This window comes from Hypanus sabinus, chromosome 1, assembly GCF_030144855.1.
Source record: "Hypanus sabinus isolate sHypSab1 chromosome 1, sHypSab1.hap1, whole genome shotgun sequence".
NCBI classification, from domain to species: domain Eukaryota; kingdom Metazoa; phylum Chordata; class Chondrichthyes; order Myliobatiformes; family Dasyatidae; genus Hypanus; species Hypanus sabinus.
In genome coordinates this window covers 174,017,713-174,045,419 of record NC_082706.1, presented here as the reverse complement: position 1 = coordinate 174,045,419, position 27,707 = coordinate 174,017,713, and the positions used below count along the sequence as shown (strand labels likewise).

General features: G+C 38.6%; 1 protein-coding gene across 5 annotated transcripts in view; it reads right to left on the bottom strand.

Moving 5' to 3' along the window:
• Positions 1 to 27,707, bottom strand: part of chd7 (chromodomain helicase DNA binding protein 7) — a 225,670-nt gene that overhangs the window by 85,507 nt on the left and 112,456 nt on the right. For all 5 annotated transcript variants that reach the window (XM_059981663.1, XM_059981655.1, XM_059981646.1 and 2 more), the window contains exons 6-9: positions 25,772 to 25,831; positions 24,960 to 25,015; positions 18,715 to 18,832; positions 8,931 to 9,017 (exon numbers count right to left, since the gene is read on the bottom strand). In XM_059981663.1, coding sequence (XP_059837646.1) covers positions 8,931 to 9,017; positions 18,715 to 18,832; positions 24,960 to 25,015; positions 25,772 to 25,831 — 321 coding nt within the window. The remainder of the gene's footprint in view (positions 1 to 8,930; positions 9,018 to 18,714; positions 18,833 to 24,959; positions 25,016 to 25,771; positions 25,832 to 27,707) is intronic.

Below are 27,707 nucleotides of genomic sequence, written 5' to 3'. Positions count from 1 at the left end.
AGATGACAAAAGAACATTCCAAGCAACTCTGCAAAAAGGTTGTTGCAAAGCACAAGTCAGGAAATGGATACAAGAAAATTTCCAAGTCACTGAATATCCCTTGGAATACAGTTAAGTAAATCAGTAAGAAATGGAAAGAATATGGCACAGTTGTAAATTTGCCATCAAAAACTGTATGACTGTGCAAGAAGGGCATAGTGATGGAGGCCACCAGGAGACCTATAGTATACAAGTTTCAGTAGTTAAGATGGGAGAGTGGTAAAGAGAAAGCCACTGTTGGAAAAAAAAAGTCCAGTGAAGGCATGTGGGAGTCCCTGAAGTCAGCTGTAAGGTTTTACGGTCTGATGAAACTAAAATTTAGGTTTTTGGACATCAAACTGAACTCTTATGTTGGCATAAGCCAAACACCGCACATCATCAAAAACACACCATCCACATCCCTAACACCATTCCATCCCTAAGCATGGTGGTGGCTGCATCATGCTGTGTGGATGCTGTACTTCAACAGGCTCTGAAAGACTTGTGAAGGTAGATGGTAAAATGTATGCAGCAAAATACAGGGAAATCCTGGAGGTAAAGCCTGATGCAGTCTGCAGGAGAACTAAGACTTGGGAGAAGATTTGTTTTCCAGCAAGACAATGACCCCAAGCATAAAGCCAAGCTACACAGGAATGGCTTAAAAACAACAAAGAAGGTCCTTGAGTGGTCAAGTCAGAGTCCAGACCTCAATCCAATTGAGAATGTGTGGCTGGACTTGAAAAGGGGTATTCACTCACAATCCCCATGTAATCTGACAGAACTTGAGCAGTTTTGTAAAGAAGAATGGGTGAAAAATTGCTGTGTCCAGATGTGCAATGTTGATAGAGACCTATCCACACAAACTCAAGGTTGTAATTGCTGCCAAAGGGGCATCTGCTAAATACTGACTGGAAGAGGATAAATACTTATGCAATCCATTATGTTGCTTTATATTTGTAACTAATTTAGATCACTTTGTAGAGATCTGCTTTCACTTTGACATGAAAGAGCCTTTTCTGTTGATCAGTGTTGAAAAAAAACAAATTAAATCCACCGTGATTCAGTGCTGTAAAACAATAAAACATGAAAACCTCGGGGGGTGGGGGGTGAATACTTTTTATAGGCACTATAGTTGTGCTGTTGCTGATGATTTACACTGGATCATGAACACATAGCTTTGAGTTGCTAAATCTATATTGAATCTATTTCACTCAGGATGATAAATGCCACATAATAATGCCTGCAGTTCACATCGCAGTATTTTGTCTCCAAGGTTCGTTTAGTAATCACTTTTATCAACCATGCAAGATAGATGTACCTAGAAAGGATGAAGTAAATTTATCCCATGTTGGTCCTCCTGACTCCTGCTCCAGACTCTGCCTCAGCCAGCTCAGGTTGTGTTGAAGACATCAATGTATTTTATTAACTGGAGGGCAGCAAGTAACCATCACATGATTAGATGGTCTTCTAGGGTTTGAAGTCAATAACAACAGTTTGCAGGATTTCTCCTAAAATCATCTCTGGTGGGTCTACCCTAACTGTGAAGCAGGATGCATCCAGAAATCATGATTAATAAGTTGGAAAGCAAGTTGAAAGGTATAAATCTGCAGTCGCTTGATGAGTATACAGCAGTCTGGGTACTAGTTCACAGATGCTCAGCACCCTGAAAGTCCATTAAGAGATTCTCTCAAGATTGCATAACATGCTACTTAGACAAATTAGACTGCGTAAATATTTTCTATCTGCATATACTTTTGTGGATAGGTATACAAAATTGAGAACTACTAGAGCTCATGAGAGTAGGTAGGGTATATAATTATTTTTATGCCACTGTCTGTTGTGGCTGTTACACAGATAACTGCGTGAGAGGATGAAGCAATTTCAACTTTTCCCTTTGTAAACATATGTGAAGGGGGAAGGAAGAAAGTATCAAATAATCACAGTAAGGGGAAAATATTTTATCAGTGACAATACATTAGAAATATTAACTAGATGTTGCCTGCTTTGGGTTCAGCCACATTCATTCTGAATGATAAAGAATGGATTAAAGAACATGAAAGCTCAAAGCCAATAAAATCCAGTGCAGATATCAAGCCCCAATCTCGTGTTTCTGGAAATTAAAAAAAATTGACTCAATTGCGAATCAAAATAAACAGTTTGTTTCAGGATGTTCCATGAGGTTAAAAAACCTGAGAATTAAGGATAAAACAGAAAGTTTTGGCAAGTCAAGGATTTTGTTGGTTAAAGGCTCATGTGGATTTGTATAACATGAACAAAGTAGTGAAGCTGTTAATTATGATTAGGAGGCATCCAAGGAATTTATAGAAGTGTTGGCTGAAATTATTTGAGAATTTTCTTTTTCTGCCTAGACAAGTGCTTAATTGTAACAAGGCAGGGTTATTTTTGGAACAAAATGTCACATCCCTCTCACATTGATTGGAGGTGAAATGAATGCCCAGATTAAGAGCAACCAAGGACTGCTACAATTTATGGTTGGGCAGCAATGCAACTAGGAACTAACTACATGTTAAAGCCCCATCAGTGTACTATGCTGAAATTTCTCGGTTATTGAAAAGGATTAGCGCTCTCCTTTCAAATGGGTGTCTTTGTTATCTTCTTTATTATTCAAGGGATGCTGGGTTAGCCTGCGAAGCCCCACATCTAGTTGCCCTTGACAAATTGATGGCAAGCTGCCTTCTTGAACCAGTGCAGTCAATGTATGGGTTCTTACCTACGAAGCTGTTCTGGAAGAGCTGCAAGGCTTTGACCCACCAGTGAAGGAATGGCAATGTACTTCTATGTCAGGAAGATGTGTAGCTTTGGAGGTCAACTTGCAAATGGCGGTGTTTCCACTGTCCTTGTGACTGGTAGTGATCATAGCTTTGGAAGATGCTGACTTATTGCTGCAGTACATCCTGTGTATGGTCCAAACTGCTGCTACAATGTGATGGTGGTGGTGTGAATAATTGTGAATGATCATCAATCAGGCTGCTATGCTCTGAATGGTGTTCAGTTTCTTAAGTGTTATTGAACTGATCCAAGTAGGGTACTCAATAACACCCCTGGCTTGAGCTTTGTAGGTGGTTGCCAGGCTTTGGGGATTAGGAGGCAAATTACTCACCAGAGCATTCCTAGCTTTCCATCTTCAACGGGATCCTAACTCATCTTTCCCTCCGCCCAACTTTACCCTTTCTACAGGGATTGCTCCCTCCATAATCCCCTTGTCAATTAGCTCCTCCCCATTAATTTCCCTCCTGGCACTTATCCCTGTAAGTATAAATGTGACACCTGCCCCTCCACCACCTCCCTCACCTCCATTCAGGGCCCAAAACAATCCTTCCAGGTGAGTCAATGTTTCACCTAAGAATCTGTTAGGATTGCCGACTGTATCCAGTGCTCCCAAGAAAGCTAATGGCATGCTGGCCTTTATAACAAGAGGAATTGAGTATAGGAGTAAAGAGGTCCTTCTGCAGCTGTACAGGGCCCTGGTGAGACCCCACCTGGAGTATTGTGTGCAGTTTTGGTCTCCAAATTTGAGGAAGGACATTCTTACTATTGAGGGAGTGCAGCGTAGGTTCACAAGGTTAATTCCCAGAATGGCGGGACTGTCATATGTTGAAAGATTGGAGTGACTGGGCTTGTATACACTGGAATTTAGAAGGATGAGAGGGGATCTGATTGAGACATATAAGATTATTAAGGGATTGGAAACACTGGAGGCAGGAAACATGCTCCCGCTGATGGGTGAGTCCAGAACTAGAGACCACAGTTTAAGAATAAGGGGTAGGCCATTTAGAACAGAGATGTGGAAAAACTTTTTCACCCAGAGAGTGCTGGATATGTGGAATGCTCTGCCCCAGAAGGCAGTGAAGGCCAGTCTCTGGATGCATTCAAGAGAGAGTTAGATAGAGCTCTTATAGATAGCGGGGTCAAAGGATACGGGGAGAGGGCAGGAACGGGGTACTGATTGTGTATGATCAGCCATGATCACAGTGAATGGCGGTGCTGGCTAGAAGGGCCAAATGGCCCGCTCCTGCACCTAATGTCAATTGTCTATTGACCTCCTCTACCCTGGTGAGACCCATCGTAGATCGGGGGACTGCTTTGTTCCATCCACAAAAGGCAGGATTTCCTGTTGGCCAACCATTTCAATTTCAAGCCCCATTATGACATGTCAGTCCAGGGTCTCCTCTTCTGGTACAATAAGGCAAACCTCAAGTTAGAAGAACAACACATTATATTCCATTTAGATTAGCTCTAACTTCCAGTAAGTTGTCTCCTCTCTTTTTTTTTCATACCCTTACTCAGGCCCTCCTCTTAACTCTTCTTCTCACCTGGGTATCACATCCCCCTTTTCATTCTTCCATTGTCTCCTCAAATTAGTTTTTCTACGGCCCTTTGTCTTTTACACCTACCTCCTCCTTGTTTCTTAATTCATCCCCCCGCACCCACCGACCTTCACCTATCACCTTCTAGATTGTAAACTTGTCCCCCCCACCTCCTTGTTCTGGCATCTTCCACCTTCCTTTCAATTCCTGATGAACGGTCTTGGTCTGAAATGTCAGTTATTTATTATTTCCACAGATGCTGCCTGTCCTGCTGAGTTCCTCCAGCATTTTGTGTGTGTTGCTCTGGATTTCTAGCAGCTGCAAGAATTTTTTATGTTAACCACTTCATGCTTGTTTTGAACCCCACCCCCCCACAAATCTCCACCCATCTCAATCTTTGATTCCACCACCTCATTTTCTTCCAGATTTGTTGCACACTTTTGTTTTTGAGGTTTTACTTAGGCATTATCTTATAATGATGTTAACTAGTTAAGCTCTTCTTCACAAGTAGAAATAATCACTCTGCATCTTCTAGACCCTTGAGAATGTTATTATTTTATGTTCGTTATTAACCTAATTTTATAGATTGTGTCTTCACATTTATTTTACTTCTCCCAAATCCCCTCACGTTACACAGTCCTTGGCTACGTACATAATATAAGCTTCTTTTCTTATCCTTAGTTATTGCCCTATTTCTTGATTGAGTCATGAAGCCCTATTATTGCTGTTTGTTCCAGTCTTATAACAGAGAATTTTTTTTACTGCACCTCTGAACTCCACTTTAAATGTTTGCCGTTATCATACTACATTGATTGTCAATATTTTATGCTGATGGCTGGTCACTTTTCTGTTAATAAGTTTATGTCAAGACCCTCAAAATTATTATTTTATCTAGTTTATTAACATTATGCTTCTGATATTTGTGTCTATCTCCATGATCATTTTATGGCCTTAATGTCCACCTACTTTAACTTCCTTGTTGCACTGGTTCATTCCTCATTATGGAATCCAGTGGAAGACCCTCCATTATTGAAAATACGTAAAAAGAATAATTCTCTTATATATTTTATCTGTTTTGATGACTTGACAGAGGTGTACAAGGTAAGATGCATGATAGAGTAAATAGCCACAGTCTCTCTCCACCTCCCATTCGCTACTTCTTCTAGGTCCTGTCTGTGTAAGTCCCATCAGTTAATGGCATAAAACGGTTGGGAACCCCCTCGTGTAAATCCTTCCGCAGACTCACTGCTTTCTCAACACTAACTACCACTCCACCTATTTTCATAACATCTGCTAATTTGTCCAAAAAGCCATCAATTCCATCATCCAAATTATTGACATAGAACGTGAAAAAAATTGGTCCTAACTCCGTCCTCTGCCAGCAGCCAACCAGAAAAGGCACTTTCTATTCTCACCCTGCCTCTTGCCAGTCTGCCAATCTTTTATCCATACTAGTATCTTTCCTGCAATACCATGGGCACTTATCTTGTTCAGCAGCCTCATGTGTACCACCTTGTCAAAGGCCTTTTGAAAATTCAAGTACACAACATCCACCAATTCTCTATTATCTATTCTGAGTTTTATTTTTGCATAAAATTTCAACAGATATGCTAGGCAAGATTTTCCCTTAAGGAAACCAAGCTAACTTTGGCCAATTTTATCATATTCTCCTAAGTACCCTGAAATCTCATCTTTAATAATAGATTCCAACATCTTCCTAACCACTGAAGGCAAGCTAACTGTTCTACTATTTATTGTCTTCTTGCCTCTCACCCTTAAGAGAGGAGAACATTTTGCAATTTTCCAATCCTCTGGAACTATTCCAGAAACTAGTGATTCTTGAAATATCATTACTAACGCCTCCACAATCACTTCATCTAGCAATCTAGGATTGGGGTGCATTCCACCTGGAATGACTTAGCTACCTTCAGACTTTTCAGGGTCCCAAGTACATTCTCCTTAGTAAAGTAATCACATTAATCACATTTACTTCTGCCCCCTGACACCCTCACACTTCTGACATTCTGCTAGTGACTTCCACTGTGAAGACTGATGCAAAATATTTAAGTTTGTCTGCCATTTCTTTATCACCCATTATTTGCTCTCCAGTGGTCCAATATCCAATTTTACTCTTTACCTATTGGAAAAAAACATTTTGCATCTTCTTTTACATTATTAGCTAGCTTACTTTCATATGTCATCTTTTCTCCCCTTATGGCTTTTTAGTTGCCATCTGTTAGTTTTTAAAAGCTTCCCGATCCTCTACCTTCCAGCTAATTTTTGCTATATTATATGTCCTTTGTTTTGATTTTAATCTTTGACTTCTTTTGCCAGCCACAGTTCCCTTATCCTCCCTTTAGAATACTAATCAATCTTTGGGATTTATTTTTTCTTCACCTTCCTAATTGCTTCCAGTCTTCGCTGTTCTTCTGTCATCCCTGCATATCTCTCATTCCAATCAATTTCGGCCAGCTCCTTGCTCATGTCCCTTTTCTCCACTGTAATACTGATACATCTTACTTTACCTTCTCCCTCTCAAACTGCAGAGTGAATTCTATCATACTATGATCACTGCCTCCAAAGGATTCCTTTACCTTAAACTCACTAATCAAATCTGGGTAGTTAAATAACACCAAATTCAGAATTGCTGTTCCCCAATTAGGCTCAACCACAATCTGCTCTAAAAAGCCATCTCATAGGCCCAACACATTGATGTAATTACAAGGAAGGCACACCAGGAGCTCTTTGTTGGGAATTTGAGGAGATTTGTAATGTCATCGTAGACCTTTGCAAATTTCTGGAGAACATTTTGACTTTTTAATCGTACCCTGTTATGGAACCTCAATGCACAGAACTAAAAGAAGCTGCAGAGGGTTACAGATTCAGCCAGTTCCATCACGGGCAGAACCCTCCCCTACCAGAGAACACTTTCAAGAGTTGGTGCCTCAATGTGGCACCATCATTAAGAAACCTTAGCATCTGGGACATGCCCTCTTCTTGTTACTGACTTGAGGTACAGGAGCTTGAAGACACTCAAAAATTTAGGAACAGCTTCTTCCCCCACCACAATCAGATTTCAACATACTACCATATAACCATTACAACATGGAAACAGGTAATCTCGACCCTTCTAGACCATGCCGAACACTTTCTCTCACCTAGTCCCACCAAGCTGCACTCAGCCTATAACCCTCCATTCCTTTCCTGTCCATATACCTATCCAATTTTACTTTAAATGACAATATTGAACCTGCCTCTACCACTTCTACCATCCTATATTCTTTGCACTGTACTGCTGACCCAAAACAATAAATTTCACATTGTGTCCATAATAATAAATCCGATTGATTCAATTAAAGAGTTCAATTAAGTTAACAAATTAATTTACAATGAATACAATTTCTTTTTAAGTATGACATAATGTTTAGGTCATCCCATACACAAGATTTAAGTGATAAATGAACACACTGCTTCAAGATCAATTTCACACCAGTCTTTTCTTCAAAACATTTATTGCCTTTTTTCCAGGTTTTTTCATAACTTGCTCTAATGGAAAGATCTTCGTTTTTCACAACAATCTTATTCTTCATGGAAATTCAAATTTGATCTTCACCTACTCACTGCATAAACAGCCCATTTTGGGGCTTTCATGTACATACTTCCAATTGAATTCTAGCAACCTGAAACAGTAGTTTCTCATTCCTAAAATTCAGACAAAACTAACATCCAGTCGAGTGCAGATGAACTCCACCTGAGTTCGGCACAAATTAGCAAGGTAAAGATTTTCTTGCTTATTCACACGATATGAGTACTGCTGAATAGGCAGTATTGTTTACAGTAATTCTAATTGATCCTGAACTGAATAGTATTTGAAGATGGGTTGACAGTCATCTGTTTTGTTACAGGTCTTGGGTCATCAATGCCAGATTGCTATGCAGTGTTTTATTATTGCATTGATTCTTATCATAACATTTATAATAATGATCTCTTTACATCAACACAGCAAAAACTCCATGCTATATTTTGAATGCATCCACAAGAGACATACAAATAAAAGCAATAATCCTAGATATAGGCTACAAATGAATGGCAACAATACTACAAGTTGGAATAAAATATACACTCAAGTTGAAAAAGTATTGAAGTTGATAAACAATTGAAAGTACACTTCAAAATTAATACTGATCTTCAATTCCTGACTATGGTTATTGAGTGAAATTCTCATGTGAACCATCCAAGAATTTTAAAGATGCTTAGTTGGGAGTCATGGGGAGAATAAATTAATTTAAACAGTATTTTTCAAGAGGAAACGTTTGTTAACCAATATTGTTCACTGCTCAACCACATGTAAAAAAGTGAAAATAATGGCCTTTGGACTTCAGTACACATTAATATAAGATTTAGTTCATCCTAAAAATAAGATAATTCTTTCAATTGTCACTTCAATGAAACTGATCAAATTGCACCACGCTTAATGAAGTCAAAGAACTACACCCAAATAGGGGAAATGATATATGAAAGCACCTTTAATTCTTGATTTCTTGCAAAATAACATTCAGAAAAGTCAGTAAAAATGTAAGTTACCTCTCCACTATCTTTATCAATGCTATGTGAGACATCAAGTATTCGATCCACTTCCACATAATCTGGATTAAAAGGCTCATCCTCAACCTGAAAAAATAGGTGGGACAACAAAGCACAAAGAATTTATTTTTCTTATTTTGCTGTGCATATTAGCTTTCAACAATGTGGACATGGCTACAATTCAGCATGATCACTACCCATGAAACACACACCTCTTCCAGATTTGTGTCCTATACCACTTCATTACTCTACAAATTTTCTCAAAAATTAAAATATTTTACATGCTGTGAATTATAATACATGAATGGGCAACATTTGAGAAATTATGCAATTTCCAAAAAGCTGAAGCCTTTAGAAGTTAGTGCTATGACTGTCAAATCTAAATGATGCCCTGGAGTTAATTATTTATATCTATATGGAATTTTCACCATTATGAAAAGATTTGTTACAAACATTCATATTGCCATTTAAATTTCACAATCAAAAATATACTTTCAGTCATGGTAATTAGGATAAATACACTTCCCAACTATTGGCAAAGATTGCAACTATATTGAGAACACCCAATACAGTAAAAGATCATGGTTCAACTCAGCTTGCAACTGCTGTCATTCCTCCAGTTTCTTTACTTCAGTGTGCACAATGTACTGCCTCTATACTGGAGGAACCGAACACAGACTGGGCAGTCACTTTGCAGAACACCTGCATTCAGTCCACTGGAGTGACCAAGTTTCCAGTTGCTGGCCACTTTAATTGCATATCCCGCTGTGACCAATATACGGCCTCCATAATGTTACACTGAGGTTCTAAGCAAGCTTAAGGGACATTTATACTCCCATATGACACAATGCAACTTTCCAGACTCTATATTGTATATTGTTAGGTGACTAACTTTTTCTTCAGAACTTTTTCTATCTCTTCCCCTCCCCCCCCCCTTTTAGTAGAGCTAGATCTGCTGGCCACTTCATAGCCCTGCAAATAGCAATACATACCACAAAACAGCATTATCACTTGCCATTTATCCTTTTAACCTATTTGATCTGGTCTCACCTTTTCAGATATGCCCTTTGTCCATTCGCTCCCTCCTGACACTTCTCAGCAATTTAAAATTTCCTGCTTTTTTTTTTTAAAAAAATCACTTTTTCAGACCTGAAAAATTCTCTGACCCGACATGTTGACTCTTCACTTTACAGAGATGCTGCCTGGCCTATGGACCGTTTCCAACAGTTTCTGATTTTATTTCAGATTTACAGACTCAACTTTAAGAAAATCAAAGATGTCCATTGCCTGCCATGTTGCTATCCACTGACCAGTCTGTGATATCCTATAGCGTCACATAGAGGCACAATACACACAAAGTACAACAACTCGTTGTCGGTTTCGGCATGTTGTATCCTTCTAGAATTAAGAAACAATTCCACAACTTCGGATAAATCAATTTTCCTACATATATCAAATGTCCATCTGTGATTTTGGCTGTCTACCTCTGCAAGGAGGACCTGTTGACATGTCTTTTGGCTCTACATCAGGGGTGGGCAAACTTTTTGACTTGAGGGCCACAAAGGGTTCTAAAATTTGACGGGGGCCGGACCAGGAGCAGATGGACGGAGTGTTTTGGTAATACACCTCATAAGAGAAAATAAAATATCATGGTATATGTAGAAAACATGTGCTTTAATTTCAATTGAAGATGAACAAATGCATTACAACAAAATATCTGTCTTTGAAGTCCCATGGTATTTAGCTATTTATTGAAATGACTTTTAAAACACTGAAAATTAAATGAATAAAATACAGCTTTTTTAAATTGTAACAGTTATTATTTTAAAGCACTGAAATTTCTGTTATCCTTCAAGATATTATCATCATCACTCTCCTCCTGACTGTCTTTATTTCAAAAACGGTAGGAGATGCAGGTCTACTTGTCCTGCTCCTTCTTATTCAATTGTCCCCTGTGCCAAAACTCAACAACGACCCGCAGAATGACAAAGCAGGGAGAGCGCGCCGGTATGCGGAGCTCTGTGCTCGCAAATCCCCGCAGGCTATCTCTCTTAGCCGGAACGCTGGCTAATTGTGAGCCGGTTCGGATGTGCCAGGAAATGGGTCGCCACAAGGTCACAAAGTAAAGCGCAAATGTGGAGTAATACGCTGCACCTCAACAAAGGTCAATGTATAAAGAGTGCGTCATCTATTGGGAAAACGTCAGAATTGCGGGGAGAAAACGTTAACAAGGTTTATTAATATAATTTCATCAAGTTCTGCGGGCCGGATTAAAAAGCTTAACGGGCCGCATATGGCCCGCGGGCCGTAGTTTGCCCATGCCTGCTCTACATCCTCATTCTCTAATGGCTCCTATTCACTCAATAACCAGATAAACTTGTTTGCAGTTGATCCCCACAGGCATCCCAGTTTCACCCTCCTATCTCCACAATGTAGTTTCCTCTCTCCTCCTCAGTTCTGAGAAATATTAATTGCTTCTCTTTGGAGAAATGCAGCCTGACCTGCTGAGCACTTCCAACATTTTGACTTCATTACAGCCTCTGCATATTTTGATTTCAATTGTCTTGAATAGTGATGGACAATTAAATGGCTAAAAAGGGAATTCATGAATATTGCAACTCTGAATGACAGCAGGGCCCAGCACGCGAGTGCTAATGGCTGAAGCATTCACAACCATGTTCAGCCAGAGGTGGAGCAGAGTAAGTAATCCACCTCAGCTTCCTTCTGACAAACCATACCCTTGCAAAAGGTGCTTTCCTGCCAATTCAGTTCATTCCACCTGCTTTCAAGAAATGGATGAGCGTGCTGGATACAGCAAATACAAAGAACACCATATCACTGATGGGAAGTAAAGACACTTGCTCCCGAACTAGTCAAGACAAGAGATAAGTTCCAGTACAGTTACAACAGAACAATCTACCTTGTGAGGAAAATTTACAATGTTTCATGGCCCATTCAGAAAAGGCAGGACAAATTCAATCCAGCTAATAACGAGAAGGAAGCTGTCACCAATAGTGCTTTTAAGCAGCACTTCATCACCAATACCCCGCTCAACAATATCAAGCCTAGTTGTTATTACAACCAATCTGCTCCAGATGTGATCACTGCCTGGGCCAAATATGCAGTAGAGACCTGAGTAATGCAATATGGAAAAATTTAAAAGATGTTTTGTGTGGTTAAAAAATTGCACTGGCTGAATTCATATTTCATAGAAAAGCTGAGTATGCTGCTTGGAGCACCAGGACATCAATGCACGAGTTTTTCAGAGCAGTGTTCCGGGCTAATCATGTTCAGCTATTTGATAAATGACCTTGCTTCTCTCATGAGCTCTTAAGTGGAATGACAGCAACGTTCAATATAGTTCACAATTCCTTACTCAGCAAATGAAGCAATCCATGCTGATGTGCAGCAAGACCTAGACAACATTAACACATAGTCTGAAAAGTGGCAGGTAACATCCACACTACATAAAGCACCAAGTAATGATAATCTCCAAAGAAAGTGGCTAAGCTTCTGTGTCCCTTTCAATAATATCATTACAGATTGCCCACCATCAACTTATTAGGATCACCACTGTCTAGAAACCCAATTGAACCAGCCAGAAATACTGTGGCTAAAGAATAGATAATAGAGCTGGACATCCTGCAGTGAGTGACTTACCACCTCGTATGCTAAAAGCCTCTCCACCATCTACAAAGGCACAAACCAGGAGCTTAATGGCATACTATCATTGTGTCTTAATAAATGCAGATCCAACAATTCATATTAAGCTATTCAGTATTAAGCAATCCAACTATCAGCCACCTACCACTCTAACCATTCAGCTCCTTCATGAGCACAGTGGCAGCAGAAATCACTGCATAAACTTGCCTCGGCAAGTCCAACAGCATCTCCCAAACCCATAACCACTCACTCGCCTCAAGGTGGAGGAAAATGGTATAGTAGGTGCTGGGAACACCAACATTTAAAGGTTTCTCCTGTTGTATACCGCCCTGACTTGGAAGTATATTGCTGTTCCTTCATCCTCACCCAATCTCCAGAACTCATTGCAGAGCTGCTGGAGTACCTCACACGAAAGGCCAGAAGAGCGAAAGGCAGATCACCAGCATCTCAGGGACAGTTAGAGAACTATGAATGCTGAATTTGGAGTGACAACTGTATCCTGGAGAATGAATAAAGTGGTGAATAGGCTCCATAAGACCATAAAACATGGGAGCATAATTAGGTCATTCAGACCATCAAGTCTGCTCCACTATTCCATCATAGCTGATTTATTACCCCTCTCAACCCCATTTTCCTGCCTTCGCCTTGTAATCTTGGACTCACTTACAACCGAGAACTTATTAACCTGTATTTTAAATAGTCAATAACTCGGCATTCACAACCATCTGTGGCAATGAATTCCACAGATTCATCAGCCACTGGCTAAAGAAATTCCTCCTCATCCCTGTTCTCTGGGACATCCTTTTCTTCACAAGCTGTGCCCCCTGGTCCTGGACTCTTCCACTATAGGAAACATCCTCTCCACGCCAGGTGAGAAAAGCCCAATACTGATCTGGCGTGCTTTTATTAGATTGTATTTGACAGTTAATAGTGTGAGACACTTAAAACCTATTCAAAAGAATTCAAGTAACAACATCAGGGAATATTAAAATAAATTTAGAAGCTCTTTTACAAAATAGAAATAGTTAAGTCTGTTAAAATTAGGTAGACTAAAGTAAAATACATTATCTGCAGTTACCCTTTCAATAAAAATAGAGGCTATGCCAACAGCTATTTCTTGTATAATGCTCAAGAAAGTGAAATGCATTTGGAGCCTCAGCTTAAGACACTGCATACTTGGCAAGGACTGAGTGCTAATTCTAGTGGTGAAGCACAAGGTTAGATGTAGCAGAACCTGACCTCTAGTTCATTTCAAAATTCTAACAAGGTTAGATGTAGCAGAACCTGACCTCTAGTTCATTTCAAAATTCTATGCTGCAAAGAATAGTCATGGAATGACAGAACTGACATAACTGATGTTCTAATACAAAGCCACCAGCTGGAAAGTAACACAATCCAGCTCATTAAATTATTTTGTAAGTGTACTTCTTGAAGCAGTACCAAAATTGCACTTGCTACTTGAACTGAATGTTTTGCTTCAAATCTCAAGCATTTCCATTCTTTTCTCTTTTCTGATCTCTGTCCAGTTCTGATGTAGCTCAGTTTTTCTCTCTCCACAGAAGCTGACTCACTTGGCTTTCCTAGCATTCTTGATTTCACATTTCCAGGAACTGCTTCACCTGGGTTCCAGCTTTTTATTTTTCTCCTCTGTTCTTCTATTAAACATCTTCCCTGAAAAGGTTTATATTTCAAGAATATGCCTTTAGCATATCCTCAGGGTTGACAATAGACAGTGTCACTCATCTTGTTTCTATCTTATCAAATATTATTCACTCCTTTTCCCCATTGCTCTCCACTACCTCTTGCTTGTCTACAAGTTAAATATATCAGCTTTCAAAATATGTCAACATCACACTGAAATGTTAACTGTTCCTTTATTCACAAACGACATCTCCAAAATGTTTATCTTGCATCTCCAGCTTCTGCAATTTAGCCTACAATTTTTAATTACAATATGCTAGATAATCCCAGCTATATTTTAAGAAAATATATTACACAGTCATCTTATGCAGGAGTTACACCAGATTCATCAAGCCAAACAGTAAAATGTTACAGATCGAAGCTAACATTGTGAACTGCATTTTGACCTAAAATGAATTGTTGTACCAAAAACTAACTAATGAAGTGACTGCAGAAAATTGCCCATTCTGGTAAGTTTATTAACAAAAAAACATAATTAATTCAATGAATTAGATGTGTACAAAATGATTTTCTTTCTCATTAGATTTTGTAGGTTCTGTTCCCAGCCACAAGTCATTGCTGGTGTTTCAAAAGCAACAAGAAACATTTTACTTTATTTTACTGTGGCAAGTGCACAGTAAAATAAAATCGGAGCAAGTATTATTACAAAATTTGCAACAGAAACAACTTTGGCACAGTAATTTGAACATGGGCTTTAAGTCATATATAGTAAAAACAGAGGGCTGTATATGCTTTATAATGCCATTGATATTAATATAGTGCCTCTGGATTGCATAATTTCCCAAAGGAACACTGCAGATAAAAACTTGAGTTAACATAGGTAAAGGAGAGACCAAAAGTCCAAGTTAAAGAAAGGCTTTTAAGTTTCTAAGAAAGAGATGCAGTAACATAAAGGTTTAAGGAGTGAATTCTACATCAAAGCAGCTAGCAGTCTGAAGCCATGATCAGCTACCCTGAGTGAAGACAAATGACAAGTACTGAATAAGAGGATGAGGGGAAGAGGGGTGAGTGCATGTAAGGCTTGAGGCTATAGGAAGAACATTGAATACCAAGATGCAAAGCATGCGATATTTGGAAGTAATGTATGTTAAAACAGTCATGGGTAATGGATAGTCGGGGCTTGATGTTGTGTTGGGATATGTTCAACAGATTTTCTGATGGAAGACAAAGGCTAAGATGTCTGCAAGGGGGGGCAATGGAGACTAGAAGTAATGGAGACATAAATGAGAGCTTCAACAGGTGTGCTGAGTCAGGGCAGAGAAGGTAACATTACAGAATTAGGCAATCACAGATGCCAAGAGATATCATTGATTGAATTTAAATGGACAAGGTTGTAGTTCAATTCCAACCAAGGCTGTTGAGTGAGATAGGAACGATATGGCAAGAATGCCAGGCTTATAGCATGGAGCTACAATAATAACTTTAAAATTTTAACTAAAAAATAAATGGCACTTGATGAGTAGGAGGCATCCTCCTATGAAGGGCAATGTTACAATAGTCAAGGGGGATTTTAATATACAGACAGGTTCAGAAAATAAGGTTGGTACTGGATCCCAAGAGGAGGAATTTGTAGAATACCTACAAGATATCTTTTTAGAGCAGCTCATGTTGAGCCCACAGGAGATATACTATTCTGGATTGGGAGTCATGCAATGAACCAGATTTGATTAGAGACCTTAATGTAAAGAAACCCTTAGGGACCAGTTCTCATAATATGGCAGAGTTTACCCTACAATTTGAGGAACAGCTAAAGTTAGATGTATTACAGAGTAAAGGGAATTACAGAGGAATGAGAGAGGAGCTGGCCAAAATCGTCTGGAAGGAAACTCAAGTAGGGATGATGGCAAAGCAGCAATGGTTGGAGTTTCTGGGAGCAATTTAAAAGGCACACAGGATAGATACATCCCAAAGTAGTAGTAGTATTCTAAAGGCAGCATGATGCAATTGTGGCTGACAAGTCGAAGGCAACATAAAAGCCAAATATAGCCATATAACAGAACAAAAATTAGTGGAAAGTTAAAGGATTGGGAAGCTTTTAAAATCCAACAGAAGACAACTAAAACGTCAAAGTATAAAAAGGTGGAATATGAAGGTAAGCTACCCAACAATACCAAAAGATATATAGAGTATAAAAGAGGCAAGAGTAGAAATCGGACCACTGGAAAAAGATGCTGGAGAGGTAGTAATGCGGGATGAACTGAATAAGTATTTTGCATCAGCCTTCACTGAAGATACAAACAGTATGCCGGAAGTGTCAGGGGCAGAAGGGACTGAAGACATTGTGGAGGCATTAGTAATGATTTTTCAATGGATTCTAGCATGGTTCTGGAGGAATGAAAATCGCAAATGTCATTCCACTCTTCAAGAAGGGAGAGAGGTAGAAGAAAGGAAACTATAGCTCAATTAGTCTGACCTCAGTAGCTGGGAAGATGGTGGAGTTGATCACTTAAGGATGAGATTTCGGGGAACATAAAGGCATATGATCAAACAGGCCAAAATCAGCATGGTTTCCTCAAGGGAAAGTCATGCCTGAAAAATCTGTGGGAACTCTGAAGAAGCAACAAGATAGACAAAGGAGAATCGGTGAGTTTCTTTGCCTTTGGCAAAGTGTCCCACTTGAGGCTGATCAACAAGTTAAGAGTTCATTCTATTACAGAAAAGATATGAGCATGAGTAAAGCAGTGGCTGATTGGCAGGAGGCAAAGAGTGGGAATAAAGGGAGCCTTTCCTAGTTGGCTGCCAGTAACTAGTGGTGTTCCAAGGGTTAGAACCACTTCTTTTTATGTTGTAAATTAATAACTGAATGGTGCAATTGACAGCTTTGTGGCCAAGTTTTCAGATGATACCAAGATAACTGAAGGGGCAAGCAGTTTTGAGAAAGTAGAAAGGTTACAGAAGGACTTAGATTAGGAGAACGGGCAAAGTAGCAGATAGAATACAGTATCAAGAAGTGTACTGTCATGTACGTTTGTACAAGAAATAATTGTGTAGACTATTTTCTAAATGGAGAGAAAATTCAAAAATCTGAGGTGCAAAGGGATTTGGGAGCCTTTATGCAGGATTCCCTAAAGGTTAATTTACAGCTTGAGCCAGTGATGAGGAAGGCAAATGAGATGTTAGCATTCATTACGAGAAGACTACAATACTAAAGCAAAAATGTAATGCTGAGGCTTTACAAGGTGATGGTGAGGGCTCACTTGGAGTATTGAGAGCAGTTTTGGGCCCCTTATCTAAGCATGTGCTGACACTGGAGAGGGGTCAAAGGAGATTCACGAAAATGATTTCAGGACTGAAAGGTTCATCATAGGAGGGCTGTTTGATGGCTCTGAACCTGTATTTACTGGAATTTCGAAGAGTGAGGGGGATATCATTGAAAGGTATCAAATAATGAAAGGCCTCTATAGAGAGTGGATGTGGAGAGGACATTTCCTATGGTAGGGGAGTCTAAGACCAGAGGACACAGCCTCAGAAAAGAGGGATGCCCATTTAGAAATGAGATGAGGAGGAACTTATTTAGCCAGAGAGTAGTGAATCTGTGGAATTTGTTGCCACAGGCAGCTGTGGAGTACAATTTATTGGGTATATTTGAGGCCAAGTCATTGGGTATATTTAAGGCAGAGTTTGATACATTCTTGATTGACCAGGGTAAGGAGAGAAGGCAGGAGACTGATGCTGAGAGGGAGTTGGATCAGACATGATAAAATGGCAGCACAGAATCAATGGTCGAATTCTGCTCCTATGTCTTATGGTCTTTAGTCTTGAAATTGAAGTTAATAAAAAGTAAAATCAGCCAGTGTACAAAAAGGGTTGGCAATTCACTAAAAATATCAACACCTCCACTATACCAGCTTGCTTGTCACTGTTAAAAATAAGTGGATGAAGTAATATGAACAAAGAAACAATAAGTGAAAAGAAAATGCTAAGAAAAACTTGAAAATGTCTAACTATTTTCTTTAAAGTGACTAAAACCAAGACACAGCTTAATGCCACAGAGGAAAGGTACTAAAAGGGGAAAATGTGGCCAAGTGTATCAAAGGAGCTGTGCAACGCATTCAGGTCACCAAAAGATTATACATGATAGTGAATGCAAAGAGTCAAGAGAAAGCATGGGGGAGGCAAGAGGCTCAGAGCAGAAGAAAAAAAAGGGAACAGAAATAGACTAAGAAAGGTAGGCAACAATGCAAGAAAATGAGAGTTGTACTGTAAAAGTCAGGCAATGCAGACATCAAGGGATGACAAATGAAACAAAACAATGAGTTGGGGTGGAGCCTAGATCATGAAGAAAGCTTACTGAATAAAAAAATTCAAAAAAGTATGCAAGTGCATGGATTAACAAGAACATGAATATTGAAAATGCCTTAGAAAACAATTTGAGCAACACAAAGATAAATTTACTAATCTATGAAAATAAAATGCTGACCTCAGTGAGAAACTTATTCATTTGTGCTTGCTTTGCTTTGAAGCGTTTAATCTTCTGATGGATTCTCTTGTCCTTTGCCAGTTGCTCCACAGTGGTCCACTGACAATGAAGGTAGGAACTGAAGAGTGTGGTTGAGGAGAGGGATAGGATGGTAAAAGAAAAAAAAAACACTCAGAAATCACATCACCAAAATTATGAATACTTCAATTATTACATTGAAGCAAGAACAACCCAATTATACTTGCCTTTGGTGGGGTAGGGGAAGGGTTAATATTTTAATTCCTCTGAAATGCAATAGAACAAAGGTTCAAAAATACTTGTGCATAATCAAATTAACGCAACATAACAGTCTATACAGAGAATTATTTTTCAGAATGCCACGACTTTTTTTCCCCTCTTTCATAGGATTTGGAGACTGTTGGCACACACCACCCAGTCCCATCCTAAATGACCTTGAGGTGAGGTGCTGAGCAACCCTGACATTTTGCAATTCACCTGGTGTAGATACGTCAGAGCTAATTGGTAGAGTTCCAAAATATTTGTCCAGTACGTCAAGGAAAGAATGTGTGTGACCACCACTTTATGCATTTGTGATTCTAAAATTGTAGTCACAAGTTTAAGGGGCATCGTCAAAGCAGCCTTACAACATGCATGTACAATGAAACAGTAAAAATATTTCAGTTTCAATGGATTGGTGGGAAGAAATAACATTAGGGAACGGATGCCAATTAAATAGCGAGTTTCAAAAATTGAGGTTGCCAGGATTGTTGGAGTTGCATTGATGTGGATAAATTCAGAGTAATCTATCAACGTTCAAGAACTGTGCTTTCTAGATGGTGGGAATAGTTTTGGGGAGTTATGAACTGAGTGAATACAAACCATGAAGTACATGACCTGTTTTCACAGCTGAAAAGTTTGTAGTGTCCCAATTAAGTCCAAGATTTTAAATGGAGGAGAGCCAGTCATTGAAGCTTCAGGAGAGATTGTTTGAATATTAAGACAAGTTAGTTGGGTGGCACTAGTATGATATGAATGTTACTTCCAATTCTTCAGCCCAAGCATATTGTTCGTAGTACTTGGAATTGTAAATGAAATTTCAGAAAACAGGGCAGCACAGCAACATAGTGGCTAGCATTACGCTATTATACCTCCAGTAACCCAGGTTCAATTCCATTACTGCCTATAAGTTTGTACTTTCTCCCCGTGACTGTGTGGGTTTCCTCCGGGGCCTCCAGTTTCCACATTTCAAAGGTGTATGAGTTAATTGGTCACATGGGTGTAATTGGGTAGCAGAAGCTTATTGGGCCAGATGGGCTTGTTACTGTGCTGTATCTCTAAGCAACTGCAATTATCTATTAAAATCTTTATTTCTGCTATTATGATAGACAAAAGATCACTATTGGCTTTGCCTAGCATAACATACTGGGAACTGCAGAAATATGCTTGAGCTTAAATGAATGACATTAAATGAATGACATCCAATTTACAATCATCTTCACTTTTATTTAGCGCAGACATGATTCCTTAGTGGAGAATTCAATTTTTACTTAATATCCATCATGCTAAGCAGTCAAATGCTGCCTTGATGCCAATGAGATCCACTCACACATTGCCCATTTTCAACTCTTCCCAACCCCCCATAATTAAAACTCAATTCACTTCTTCACAAACCCTCCAACCTTTTCACTAAAATATTGATTCTGATTGATTCTGCAGCTAGGAGCCTTCCTTTAGATACCATCTTGAACCTTCATAATTTCTGGATCCCTTTTCTCTCGCCTCTAACCCTTTCCCAGATCTATGACTGTAAAATGTGAACCTGACACTGGGTATTTTTCCATTCCATATACTCACACCTACATCACTACCTCCCTCCCAAAACTCCAGGACTGTGCCAAAGACCAATCTGCTGACAATGGTTCAGTTGTATAGTTTGGGAAATCCCTACCTTGCAGAGTCCAAATGCCAGTTGTTACACTTGCTCCTTCCATACCATGAACCCACCACATCTGGCAGATGGTTACTGACTATATTTTCACTAGATATGACCTCTCTACAACTTTCAGCCACAGTCCCCCAATTATACAGCTTGCTTTTACCTCCACCTAAAGATCGAAAGCAGGACTGTTTAGCAAGACCCAACATTTCAGCCTTCTCTTGTCCAGTAAAATAAATTTTTGGCAACACACTTAAATGCTGGAAGAACTCAGAAAGCCAAGCAGCATCTTTGCAAAAAGTACAGTCAACATTTCAGGCCAAGACCCTTTTGCTGGCTGGTCTGCTGAGTTCCTCCAGCATTTTGCGCGTTGCTTGGATTTCCAACATTTGCAGATTTTCTCTTGTGAAAATAAATTCCTGGTCTAATCTCATCCTTCCTACAGTTACAACATCTGTGATACACTGAATTTATAATTCTTCTGGATTTAACCAGCTCACTTTCGGGACGGATGGTCAAACCATTACATCTTGTTCTAGAATTGCTCGAGAACCCTTCATACCTTTCTCAAAACAGACCACCCTCTAACTTGGCTGAACTTTTCATTGAAAACTACTCCTTTAACTCCACACACTTCCTCTAATTAAGTAGCATAGCTTTGGCGATGTGTATGCATGTAAGGCTATGAACCTTTGGGGAATACGTAGAATGTTTCTTCACTCAGTACCCATCCACCTTGTCCCAAATGTATTCCAGTGCAGTGATGACTATCGCTATTTCTGCCCTTCAATGGAACTCAAAAATCTCCAACACCTTTGCTACCAACTTTCACCCTGTCCTCACTTCTGTATATGACGGATGCATTTCTATTACTTCCCTCCCTCTCCTTTTTGCATTTTGTGGGTGATCCAATATTCACTATGTGCTCACAGATTCCCACCCTGCTTCCTGCAAGGATCCCATTACATTCTCCATTACATCTGTTCAGAAAATAAAACTTCCACACTGGTGCCTCTGTAATGTCTTTATCTCAACTGCTTCTGTTCCATTTCCTGCAGTTCTGTTGATTCTACCTGGAACAAAAACAAGGATCCACTTATCCTCATTTTCAGCTCCATCAGCTGACTTCAGTCATGTTTTACTGTCCCCATGTCAATGCCAGCACAAGGCACATTGCCACCACCCTCCAACCTCTAAACTACCTTGCATCATTTTGAAGAGGCACTTCCCTCCAGGATGGTCTTGCACAAGAGAAACCCATGTCACCACATCTTCCAACATAATTACAGATGAATTAACACCTATTCTTTTACAACTTCCCTTCCTGTGACAATGAAATTAAATTGCTTCTGAACCTACCACACACAGTTGACTATTGTGGAAAACACCTGATTAGCCCACTTGGATGACCCTGACTGTTCAATTTCTAGTCATTTTTAATTTGCCATCTCATTTTTCTGTTTTCTCCTCTTCTGGCAAAATCATATTTCAATTTATCTTCTCCATTCACATCCCTGTAGACAAACCTCTCATTAATAACTTGCCTTTACAATTCTCTTTCAGCTAATAACACCAGTGCCATTCAACCTCTTCAAGCCTCCAACCAACAACTGAATTCCACTTTTCTTTCAGACTTCCCTGTCTCCCTGCAACTCTCCCAGCTCTGATGAAACACTACCAATTTCTCCCTCCACAGACACTGTCAGACCGAAACTTTGTCATATTTCAGATTTCCAGCATCTGAGGTATTTTGCATTGTGCAACTCAACTGTTAGTTTGACTGAGGAAAATGCAGAAACATCTCTTGCAGAAATAATTCTATTTGTTTTTGCTCATAAATCTATTGGACAAAGCAAAATTAGGCCTGACTGACTAAATGGCAAAGTACTGAGTAAAATAACTATTCTGTAAGAGACATGCAGATCAAAGTCCAGATTTAATCTAGATCTGAGTAGAGACTCAACTGAAAGTCAGTAGTTGGTAGTAGTTATTCCCAACTCAAGAAATATATGAGTATCAATCAGCTGGTCAGCAAAGAAGCCAGTCCATACTAATGTCACAATACAAATGACACACTAACCTCAACTAATGTTTATACATTTAGTGCACATAACATTAACAAAATCAGATGATTGTGGAAACATCAATGCAATAAGCAACAGTTAACAGTTCAAGTGGAAGAAACTTTGTTAGAACTCAGGCTCTTCAACCAGAAACATTAACAGTTTCTCTTTCCACAGATGCAGGCTGACCTGCTGACTATCCCCAACATATTGTCAATTTCAGATTTTCAGTAGCTGAATTTTTTTTAATATTTTCATTTAGTACAGATATCAACTATACAAATGCACTGGTCTTCCTCATTTTATAGCATTGCCAATGAGTAGTTTCAATAAAGACATTGATCATAGAAGGCTCTGGACGACAAACAGTCAGGAGTTTAAATTATGTTCAGCTTGTGGATTCAGAGTCATATGAAACAAAAACAAACCACTGACACTTTAAAGTGAGCTGTAGATTGCCGGTCTCTTCGCTTCCCAGAGTATAGGAAATCATTTACTTCAAAAAAAAAACTCTTTTAAACACTCCATGCAATACCACTTTAACATAAAATCCTGAAGGGTAGGGCAGAAAGCCAACAACTTAAAATAATTTGGGATGGGTAAGGCTGTACATCATGTATATCACCATAGTTATATTTGGAAGTTTTACCCATACTCATTGATGTATGAATTAAAGAAAAGAGAATCTATTATGCATTGTAGTGATGAATAAATTCCAGAGTAACATGCATATTTGTGTTGGTGCATTTATAAATTACAGGTGCAAATGGCAAATGATGATAATTTCACAATTCTGTACCCGTTGACATCCTAAACCTTTTCACTCTGAACTAGGATGTAATGATCATGTTACCAAATCAGTGGTAAAAACATTGAATGAATATCTTTGTGGAAAGTATAGTCAAATAGTAAGTCTATTTTTATCATATGCAAAATAGTGAGATGCTGGACATCTACTTTCAATTCATGGCAACAATCGTAGAGGAATTTAAATTCTTCAGAGTTATAATTTCAGAGGATCTGTTCTGGGTCCAGCATGCAAGAGCCATTTCCAAGAAAGCACAACAGCACCTCTACTTTCTTAGAAGCTTGCGAAGATTTGGCATGTCATCTAAAACCATGACCAACTTCTATAGATGTGCAGTGGAAACTATATTGACTGGTTGAATCATGGCCTGGTATGAAAACACCAATGCCCTTGTACAGAAAAGTCCACAAAAAGTAGTGGAGATAGCCCTCTCATAGGTAATGGCAGCTAATCACTGAACACATCTACACAGAGCATTGTAACTGGAAAGCAGCATCCATAATCAGAGACCTCTACTGCCCAGGTCAAGCTCTCTTTTGCTTATGCCATCAGGAAGGTGGTACTGGAGTCTCAGGACCCACACCACCAGGTTCAGGAACAGTTAGGCTCTTGAACGAGAGGGTATACATCAGTTGCCCTATCACTGAACTGTTCCCACAACCTAGAGATTCACTTTCAGGGACTCATCTCATGCTCACAATATTTATTGCTTATTTATTTACTTTTTTTCCCTTTTTGTATTTGCACAATCTGTCTTTTGCACATTGGTTGTTTGCCTATCCTGTTGGTGCACTTTCATTGATTCTGTCATGGTTATTAGTTTTATTGAGCACGTCTGCAAAAAAATGAATGTTGTGGTTGTATATGGTGGCATATATGAACTTTGATAATAAATTTACTTTGAAGTTCATTCTTCTCTTAACTCGTCAGATGGTCTATTACATTTTATATTATTAAAGGTTATTGGAATGCTGGACCTTTAATATTCCCATTTCTAGTTATCGACAAGATGTTCAATTTAAAAATATTTAATTCCTTTCACTAATTTAATTTGTCTCCCTTCTGCTTGACAATTAGCTTGCTACTGAAGCTTTATTTTTTAATCTGTTGCTACTTGTTTATTTCCTGCATTTTCATTAGTCTGTTTCCTTCCTTCCTGCTTATTTGCAATTCTTTAATCTGTTAATGAAAATTATACAGCAGATAACTGTGCAAGACTCAGAAATACAAAATGTGCAGTTCCTTAGTAAGAAAGACAAAAGCTTTGAGGACAATGTTGAGAGGAACACTAATTGAGATAGAGGGTACTTTATTTTCCGTTTAGTGCCTTTCAAACTCTATGCAGGGCAGTAACCCTCATGGGTATCAAAGTAAATAATTTATAATCTTTGTGCTACAGTTTGATCCAGTTTTAAAATGAATCCACCAACATACTTACTAGTTTTTGTATTTAACAAATAGTTCTTCTACTTCAACTTCTTCTCCAGACTCGGTCTGAAATCACAAGCACATTTTAGAACCCAATGTCAACACAAACCATTTGTCATTTAAGTCTCCAGACACTTCACCACCATGAAGTGGTTAGGGATGCAGTTGTAATGTACTTAAGTAGAATTAGAAAGAAAAGAACACCAAAAGTTTCCTTTGGCGGAGATTACTTTTCCCCCTGCAATACCCTGAAAAAAAGCTATCAATTCCAACTACTCTGCTTACTGTGTCAACCAACTCATGAATCATTTTATCTCCTCCTTAACCACCAGCTACTCCATTCACAATAACCTGACCTTGACCTGGCTTCCTGCCAAACCCACAGTGTTAAGCAGATGCCAAATGTACCATTTCCTGAGGCAGCAGCCAGTTTACAGCTGCACTACTGGAAGCCACAAGTATTATTGTTGGCAATCTTGAAAACTAATCTCAAAATGTGTTGGAATTTAAAATACAGCCCCTACCAAGGAAAATTTATAACTCAAACAGAATTATGTATTCTTTGCAGAATAAGAACATTTCACACCGATCATTTTTCAGTACAAGGCCAACCATTCAAATACTAAATTGCAGTCAATCCATATAATCAACAGCCGCCAAAGGATTTTAATATGCTCAAATTCTATATTGCTACTGTTACATGGCCACCAGCTGTTACTAACAATTCAAATGCCTATAATACAGACTGAAAAGTGAGAATTAGGGAAAGAGCTACATGTCAATTACAACCCAGATACTGCACCTTAAGACTTTAATACTTACTGTTTTTTTCACTATTCGCATACTCATGATCTTCTCAGTAACCGGACCAGTTGACGCATCCTAAAAAGACAAATTTTAATATCAATTGTACACATCTTTGACGTCCAATCATTTGCCTATATCTGCAGGCTCCCTGCAAGTAACCTCACAGAAGCATCACCTGAAAAAATTTAGCTGAATGCACTCCCAGTAAACATATCAAATAGATATAGGGCAAGGACAATTAAAATTTAGAAAATGGAAACAGAAGTGGTGCACTGTTAATTAGATCAAAGTAAGCTGTTTAAATCCAGACCTTATATTTTGCACACAATAGTGATTTAAAACCAGTAATATTTATCATAATGCCAATTTGTTTCACTTGTTAGCTCTAGACAGATGGTTCACTTGCAAAATTTGCATATTGCAGTAGTTCTTTAAGGAAGTGGTTTGCAAACAAAATACCTTGTAAACTTGCTTAGCAATACTCCAAGACAAAGTAACAATTTCAAGAGAACTTTTAATGAATTTACTATAGGTGTTGTACTTACTGCATGGGATTTTAAAAAGCACAGGAATTAAAACATACACAATGCAAAGAACTCTCAACAGTGCATTGAGAAACTGCCATGGACAATTCTAAAATATTCAGTGGTTTTCCTAATATTATTTTAATATCACACTTCCGAAATTTCAATAAGCAGTTAAGACTAAAAGACAAACCAAACATAGCACAATTGTATTGCATTAATTAGCTACAGATTTCAGCTCCTTTCCAAAGTAAACAGTGCTGTGAAGTACGCTCATGTGCGCAGGAAATTACAGGCCAGGCCCTTGACCAGCAACAAAAGATCAAACATTCATTCCACTTTGTTTACAGAAATCTTAGCTGCAACAATTTTATATTTTTATTTAGAGCCAGGAACGAAAAAGCACAATAGGGTTTGGGAAAATTGGTTAGAAAGAGTGAAACAGATTTTACACAGCTCTGGTAATATACCAATGAGGCATCTCCAGGATTTGAAGGAAAAACAGATCACCAATGGCATTATAAATTTAGTATTTTTTCCTAATTCAAATTTGAAATTGCAGTTAAGAAATTAAGCCCACAAATTTCTTAACTAAGAAATTTCTGTTGCAAACAGAAATAGCAGAGGCATTAAAAAAAAGCCCTCAAAAGATGACAAAAAAGTTGCGTTAGCACCTTTCCCAATCTTCAACTGTTTCAAAAAACCCTCAAAGGGTTATCATATGTTAAGCATATTGCCAGCACTTGTATTTGTATGCACTCAACACCTGTACATAGATTCTCTACCAATCTTCGCACACTATATCACAAATACCTCAAATGATATTGGTTCATGGGAAAACTACAAAGATATGGGCCACTCTTAGAAAAGACAAATATCACTTATAAAATTTATAGGGTCTTCAATGCACCTGCACAGCATTTGGTCAAATAAGGCAAAATATATTTGAGGATAAAAAACACCAGATTTAGACTGTTGAATTAGAGCCCTATTACATGCTTTTGAGATCTGAAACCAACAGCAGGCACCTAACAACATTGAAACATTACTAATCAATGTAGTCTCCAAAATCCTCTAAATTCACTGGAAAAGTAAGCACATTCTCACTCAGAAAAAGTTTTAAAAGATTGGACGGTTTAAAAAGGAAAAAAAGAAAATTAAGCAGGTCTTAAGTTTCAAAAGAAAATGTGGTACAGAGACAGGAAGAGAGAAGACATGCCCATTTAAAATGCCATTACGGGACATCCACCTGTTGGCACATTGACATTCGAACATTTGTAATTATTCAAGTTTTATTTCTAAATAGATAAAATGTGTGCTTAAATTGTTAATTTAAATGCAGTATTTGTAACTCCAATTACAAAATTGACATTAGCCAAAACATGTACAGCAATAGCAATGCAATCCCATGATTTTTTTTGTACTTT